This window comes from Scleropages formosus, chromosome 17, assembly GCF_900964775.1.
Source record: "Scleropages formosus chromosome 17, fSclFor1.1, whole genome shotgun sequence".
Classification (NCBI taxonomy): Eukaryota; Metazoa; Chordata; class Actinopteri; order Osteoglossiformes; family Osteoglossidae; genus Scleropages; species Scleropages formosus.
Genome location: NC_041822.1, coordinates 2,743,222 through 2,751,148, shown reverse-complemented (window position 1 = coordinate 2,751,148; position 7,927 = coordinate 2,743,222). Strand labels below are relative to the sequence as shown.

The window sequence follows — 7,927 nt, the reverse complement described above, 5'->3', positions numbered from 1 at the left end:
ACTTAGAAAACCAGTCCAACACCACCAAGATCACTGTATTACCTTCTGAGGGCGGTAGGTCTCTCAGAAAGTCCACCACTATATGAGACCACGGCCTGGTTGGAACCGGAAGGGGCTCCAACAGCCCTGCAGGTTTTTGGTTCGGGGTCCTAGACTGGACACATACCTCGCATGCCTCCACAAATTCCTGTATGTCCTCCCAAAGAGAGGGCCACCAGTATTTCTTTTCGAGCAGAGCCACTGTCTGTCGACACCCTGGGTGGCCTGCTGCCAGTGTGTTGTTCTCCCAATGGAGTAGCTGGGGCCTCATCCTGGGAGGAACGTACTCCTTGCATTCGGGGGTGTTGGCTGGACTGGGTTCCTCCGTTGTAGCCTACTGGAGGTCCTGCGCAAGCTACCAACAAATGGGGGCCGCGAAGCAGGTCCTGGGCAGGATGGGCTCGGGTCCATCTGGAGTCGGGTCCTTGTCATACAGCCGGGACAGGGTGTCCACCTTGGTATTCTTGGAACCAGGGAGGTAAGAGACTAAACCTGAACCTGGTGAAAAAAAAGGGCCCAACGGGCTTGTCGAAGGTTAGGCTGATGGGCTGTTTTAAGGTACTCCAAGTTTCTGTGGTCTGTAAGGACTAAAAATGGGTGAGCAGCCCCCTCCAACCAGTGTCTCCACTCCTCCAGCTCCAGTTTGATTGCAAACAGTTCCCTGTTACCAATGTCATAATTATGTTCGGTGGGCAACAACTTACGGGAGAACTTAGCTGGGGTTCCCTGCCTCTGTGACAAAACCGCCCCGACACCCACAGTCGAGGCGTGTACCTCAACAACAAAAGGTAGCTATGGATCAGGGTGCTTAAGGAGTGGAGCGGTTGTAAACCACTGCTTGAGATCCTGAAAAGCCTGACAGGCCTTTTTCAACCAGGAGAGATGGGACTGTTTGCCCTTGAGTAGAGAGGTGAGAGGTGCCGCAAGGCTATTGAATCCACGAATGAATCGGCGGTCAAAGTTCACAAACCCTAATAAGTGTTGTAGGGCCTTCACAGTGGTCAGACGGGGCCAATCCAGCACTGCCTGGACCTTAGCCAGGTCCATTGCCACCCTATCCAGACCAAGGATGAAACCCAGGAAAGAGATCCGCTCCTAGTGACACAGACATTTTTCCTCCTTGACGTGGGTTACGTCCTCAGCCATAGAAAGCAAGAACACCAGGATGTCACCTAAATACACGAGAACGCATTTATTCACCAAATCACCCAGCACGTGATTAACGAAAGCCTGGAACACAGAGGGGGTGTTGGCTAACCCGAATGCCATAACCAGGTACTCGTAGTGACCTAGGGCAGTGCTGAATGCAGTTTTCCACTCATCCCCCTCTCTCATCCGGATGAGGTTATATGCACTGCGGAAGTTCAATTTGGTAAAGACCCGTGTGTCGTGTACCTGTTCGAGCGCAGCCGTGATCAAAGGCAGGGGATGTGGTATTTAACAGTGTTCTCATTGAGACCTCTGTAATCAATGCAGGGGCGGAGGCCACCGTCCTTTTTTCCCCACAAAGAAAAACCTGGCGGAGCCTGATGAGGTGGACGGCCTAATAACACCTAGGGATAGGGCCTCGGTTACATATTTCTCCATGGCCTTCTGCTTGGGTAGGAACAGTGGGTAAACTCAGCCCCTTGGAGGGGTGGTTCCGGGCAGGAGGTCGATGGCACAGTCCCATGGGTGGTGCGGAGGTAGGGCAAATGCACGCGATTTACTAAAGACCTCAGCGAGGGCTGCATATTCTTCTGGCACCGTCAGAAGCTGAGGAGGGTCTTTTAAAGGTGAGTGGTTAGTCAGGTGCTGTCGACTGAGGTGCGGGCATGGACGTGACAGTAACGTGACTTATAACAGCTTTTTTACAATTATTAATACATACTATACTACCATAAATACTTTAACTTCTACTAAATCTGATGATTATATAGTTATAGACACCCAGATGAACACACAGTGCACCTGAAGTGCAATAAAAAATAATTATTCACTTTATACAGTACATTTAAGACTCAGTATGTCACAGTGAATTTTTTTTTCCTCTGTGGCCCTTGGACCTCATTAATGATTTTGGCCCTTAGCCAAAAACAGGTCTCTCTAAAAATGAATTATTTCCAAAGTATGAGAGAAAGAGGTTGTTCCTAATTAGTTTATATTAATCAATGCGTCTACAGCGTAACATTCCCAGACCCTGGTACCACGGACATCCACCAGGGAGCCCTTTTCCGTCTTCACTGTTAGCACCCTACAGCCTGGAAAGCAATGAAGCTCAAGGAGAAATGTTGTAGCTTTGAGCAGAAACTTCATAGATGTCATGGTGAACAGAGGACACGGAGGGAGCTGGACCCAAGTGCAAGATCATTCATTCAGGGCCAAGGGAATAGACTTGTTCTCGTTCTCCGGGAAGGGGAAATGGTAGGTCAATCAGCTGTCAGGGTGAAAGCGAAGATCCATAGATGAAGTCAGAAAAAAAAGCAAATGGTCCAGAGCCAGGGAACAAAGAACAGGAGTGAGGCACAAAGGGGATATGGACTATGGCGAGTGCTGTTAGTACAGAGGAGGCAGTTGTCTCAAGTGAGAGTCCACAAATCAGAAGTGGTTGAGTAATGGTTTTATAGCTAAGGGTTCCAGTTGAACTCAGGTGCTTAACTGGAGCCAGGTGCTTAACTGGAGGCAGGTGCTACTGCTTGAGGTGTGGGTGTGGTTGTAACACACACACACACACACACACACACACACACACACACACACACACACACACACATTTTCAGAACTGCTTGTCCCATACAGGGTCGCGGGGAACCGGAGCCTACCCGGCAACACAGGGCGTAAGGCTGGAGAGAGGGAGGGGACACACCCAGGACGGGACGCCAGTCCGTCACAAGGCACCCCAAGCGGGACTCGAACCCCAGACCCACTAGAGAGCAGGACTGTGGTCCAACCCACTGCGCCACCGCACCCCCCCATGTGGTTGTAACAGTAGAGTCTTGAAAAGCATACACATTTTCAAGTTCCACCTATTTCTTGTAGTCATTTCCCAGCTATAGTGTATTTTTGTAGTTCACTGCTTCACTTTTTTTTTTGGCTTAGTCTTTCTTCATACGCCATCATTGTAAATCATTTCAGAACAAAAGCTTTGAATCCTGCCTGTGACATAAACAATTGGGAACGAAATCCACAACTTACTTATTTATTTATCAGTAATCATCAATGAGTTTCCCTGTATAGAGGTTTTCATCTGTGGATCTGTGAATATTTCATAAATAGTGATACATGTGGGGGCGCGGTGGCGCAGTGGGTTGGACCAGGTCCTGCTCTCTGGTGGGTCTGGGGTTTGAGTCCTGCTTGGGGTGCCTTGCGGCGGACTGGCGTCCCATCCTGGGTGTGTCCCCTCCCCCTCCGGCCTTACGCCCTGAGTTGCCGGGTCAGGCTCCGGTTCCCTGTGACCCTGTATGGGACAAGCGGTTCAGAAAGTGTGTGTGTGTGTGTGTGTGTGTGTGTGTGTGTGTGTGTGTGTGTGTGTGTGTGTGTGTGTGTGTGATACATGTTTGCAGGTGAAGGTGGCCAGTTCTTCTGATTTCGTTCAGTCAAGGCCACAGTTTTCACAATATTCAGCCAGAACAAACATTCCTACAGTGTTGTGAAACGCTGCAGAGATAATAGGAGGATTAGTCATCGGGTAATTTTAAATACCCCTCAAATGATTAAAATGAACATTTTTGAAGGACAGTATTTATTTTGTTAATCCATTTTTATTTGCCATGAACTAATTTTTATTCATTAATTACATGTACTGCTGAAACATGCTTTTCTAAGACACAGTGAAGTGCTGTAATCTTTTAAGGACTCCTACGGACATATGAATGGATTTAAGGACTGCCATTATGTTTAAGAAATGGTTTGTTTTGATTAACAGCTCACATCAGTGTCATCTGTTAACAGTGAATGAAACATGTCTCTCTTAATAAATTTTGTCATATCTGTGTTTAAAAATTTAGTGTAGATAGCATAATAAGAGTACTTTAAATTTACAGTGCAGAAATACGTATTAAACAGAAAAGTGCCTGTGTTGGTATGACCTAAATCTTCATGCACGATTATTATTTTTTTTTAACAAATTGCAGCTTACTGTGAGTACAGGCCGAATTGTAATTTTTATTATTCTGGTATATTTTTCAAGTGCTGATGGGTACTGGTGAATGTTAAACTTGTACTTCTGTAAATATTAGAGCGAACTGTTTGGCTTTTTGGATATTGTTTACAGAATTGTCACTGATTTCTGAAGAACGAAAAAAAATGATTTGTTTAGTCAAAACAGTTCAAATATTAGCAACAGATTAAACACATCTTGGTATATAAGTTTAAACTGTGAAACCAACGCTGCGCAGATGACTGTCTGAGTAGGTACATCTGGTACAATCTGAAAAAGAAACAACCTTTATTAATATTTTGTGCTTTTGTATTTTGCAGCTGTCAGGATGAGGCTACTCCTTGGTCTGTGCACTGTTTTGATGATGCTCTGCACTTCTGTGCTGAATGACCGCAGTGCAGGTGGTCACCATCAGAGGGAAGCTCATCAACAAGAGGATGGGCATTGGCATGGACGTGGGCATGGACATGGACATGGACATGGACACAGAGAGGGACATGAGCATGGGCGTGGGCACCGTCACAGGAAGGGACATGGGCGTGGCCATGAGCACAGGCATGGACACCACAATGGGCACCATGGACAGGGACATCATCACCATCACCATCACCATCACCATCACCATCACCATGAACGACATAGAAATGGGAGCCTCTTGATATTCAGACAGAATGCGGAATTTGCCTTGCATCTGTACAAGTGCATTGTTTCCCAGCCCGATTCCCAATGGAAGAACGTCTTATTCTCCCCACTGAGTGTGTCACTCGCCCTGGCTGCTCTTTCTCTGGGAGCAAAGGGCGAAACACACCGGCAGCTCTTCAGTGGCCTCGGCTTCAATGAAACAGAAATCACTGTGGAGGAAGTGAACGAGGCCTTTCACCAGATCCTCTTAGACCTCAGTCAGAAGACAGATGTTGATCTTTCAGTGGGCAGCGCTCTGTTTATGAATGACACCTTCCAACCTCAGCCAGAATTTCTGGAGAGTATGAAGCGTTACTACCACTCAGAAGCTTTTACTGCAGATTTCACCAAGACCACTGGGACCACAGACCTTATTAATAAATATGTAAATGATAAAACTGATGGCAAAATTAACAAACTAATTCAAAATCTGGATCCAAATACAGTTATGTATTTAATCAGCTATATGTATTTCAAGGGTAAGTAATATGATTTAAATCACACCTTTTAGCATGTAATTGATATTTAGTGTTTGTTCCTCAAACCTTCGCACATATGGTATGATGAAACTAATTAAAATGATAAGGATATTGGATATTGGCTGAAATACTTTCTAAATTTATTTTTTCAGGTAAATGGGAGATTCCATTTGATCCTGAAGATACACAAGAAAGTTTCTTCCATGTAAACAAAACACATAAAGTTCCTGTTCAAATGATGAAGAACTCAGGCTCATTTCTCGTTTATCATGACAAAAAAGAATCCACACATGTTCTCCAGCTATATTACAACGAATCTGTCTCAATGATGCTGATTCTCCCTGAACATGGCTTAAAGGCATTAGAGAAAGTGTTATCTGGAGATCTTCTTTCGAAGTGGCGTAGATCACTGAAGAAGAAGTGAGTAATGTGAAATTACTTTAATCTGTAACAATTAATTTGTTAATTAATCACGTCAGTTTTATGAATACATAAACATGTATTTTTCCTTACATTGTACAGGGAGTGTGATGTTTATATCCCAAAATTTTCCATTGAAGCATCATATGATCTGAAAGACATTCTGACTGGAATGGGAATCACTGACATATTTAGTGCAGGCGCTGACTTCACAGGAATCTCAGACAGTCCATTAGTTGTGTCACAGGTACGTGTGAACTTAAACATTTTCAAGTTTTAGTTTGGATGAGTTTGTTCTTTATTAAAGTCAGTTTTGTGCAGCAAAGAGAATGTTCATGTTTCAATCCACATTTGCTTCTCATCATTACATTACATTAAATCTGTCATTTATTTCCTGTGTTTTACAACACCTTGTATAGCTGACTGAATTGTTATTAATTTCAGGTTATTCAGAAGGCCAATATTGATGTTGATGAATCAGGATCCACAGCAACCGCAGCAACTGGAGTAAAGATTATGTTTTATTCTCCACGATTTCCCTTTACATTGAATTTTAACCATCCTTTCAAGTTCATAATAAGCAATCACAAAACCAGGAGTATACTGTTCATGGGAAAAGTTGTAAATCCCACAGAAAATCAAACAAACAAATGAATATATGTATGTATGTGTATATATATATGTATGTATATACAGTATAATTATGAATTTATACATACACATACATGATCTATTTGTATGCATCATTTTTTGTTGATTACCTTATTCCATGTTATAAATTGCATGAAGAATTCAACAGATATCTTAATTTTCAAAAAATATGTTAAATACTAGAAATGAATTGATGTTATTACAGTTTGATTATTTTCCATCTAATATAGCCCAACATGAAATTGATAATAGTAAATGTACAGTAATGATTTTTCCCGCTGGCTCACACAGCATATCCAGAAAAGATCATTTCTAGTTCAGGACTCTAAGGTGCAAGCAGTAGCAACAGTGGACAACAATAGTGTACTGGTTATAGCTAATGATATATATCCTTATATCATAAAATTTCATTGCAATCTGCAATTTCTTTTATTTTTATTTTATTTCATAATAAGGCACACAAACAAGCGTTCACATGCAATGCCGAAGTAGCGGCTGTGTAAAGGCTTATCTGGGGATGATCATGAAGTTACGGTGCATGAGCATTTACACCATACATGAGCTGGAGAGATCTTGGGCGAAGTGGGTCCGGAAAAGGTGAGTTTTCAGAACCTTCTTGAATGTAGACAGAATTTCAGCAGTTCTGAGTGAGAGGGAAAGGTCATTCCACCACAATGGAGCCAGAACCGGGAACCTCCATCCTTAACCTTTTGTGCCAGGACCACCAAGCGAGCAGAAGTAGCTGAGTGAAGCGGTCTGTGTGTGGTGTGGCGGTTGATCAAGTGTTGTAAATAGCTGAGAACGGTTCTGTTGATCCATTTGTAGACAATAACCAGGTCTTGAATCTGATCTGGGCAGCTATAGGAATCCAGTGCAGAGTGCCATGTTCTGAGCCGGAAGGAAGATGGCGGACACAAAATGCAGAGCTCCAGGCTTTATTAAAGGGGAAATCCAGAAATTGAAGTCGTCGTACAGGCCAGGTCGGTCAAGGTGCAAACAGGGTTTCCAGAACAATCCGAAATCGTAGTCGAAGGGCACGAGGGGGTCAAGGTTCGACGAAGGGACAGGAACGAGGAAGGGACAACAAGGGAAGGTGAGTAATCGAGAGCATGCAGTAGCGAGTGGAATGGCTGAACTAGCTTCCGCATTGATTGTCGTTCGTCTGCGTCCTCTTATGCCTCTCCCCAGGCTGGGTCCCAGGTGCTCCTCATTGAGTCGATGGTATGGGCGAGAGGGACAGAGAAATGAGTAGAAGAAATAGATGGGAACGCTTTGGCAGTTACTGATGATTGATAAATTAATTAATTGAACTATAAGAGACAGGGTGGGGGGGGGCACAGCGGGTTTGGTCGGGACATGCTATCTGGCGGGTTTGGAGTTCGAGTTCCACTTGAAACTACAGTCTCTATTTTTCTGGACCTCACTGGCCTCATATAGTTTTCATTTTCTACTTAGGTGTACATCTTGGTGTTTTTTTCATTTTGAAGAGCTATAGGCTTTAAATACATATAGAATCTGT

The 7,927-nt window shown here is 43.9% G+C and overlaps 1 protein-coding gene across 1 annotated transcript; it reads left to right on the top strand.

Moving 5' to 3' along the window:
• Positions 1-4,422: 4,422 nt before the first annotated feature.
• LOC108938947 (alpha-1-antitrypsin-like) lies at positions 4,423-6,598 on the top strand. Its single transcript, XM_018759972.2, has 4 exons — positions 4,423-5,337; positions 5,490-5,757; positions 5,860-6,004; positions 6,202-6,598. Exons 1-4 carry the CDS (start codon positions 4,506-4,508, stop codon positions 6,409-6,411), a joined length of 1,455 nt encoding a protein of 484 aa, XP_018615488.2. The 5' UTR covers positions 4,423-4,505; the 3' UTR covers positions 6,412-6,598.
• Positions 6,599-7,927: the final 1,329 nt, after the last annotated feature.

Coding starts and splice junctions, on each gene's coding strand:
- LOC108938947 (XM_018759972.2), top strand. CDS start 4,506: ATGAGGCTACTCCTTGGTCTGTGCACTGTTTTGATGATGCTCTGCACT. Junction 5,338..5,489: donor CAGCTATATGTATTTCAAGG/GTAAGTAATATG, acceptor TTATTTTTTCAG/GTAAATGGGAGATTCCATTT. Junction 6,005..6,201: donor GTCCATTAGTTGTGTCACAG/GTACGTGTGAAC, acceptor TATTAATTTCAG/GTTATTCAGAAGGCCAATAT.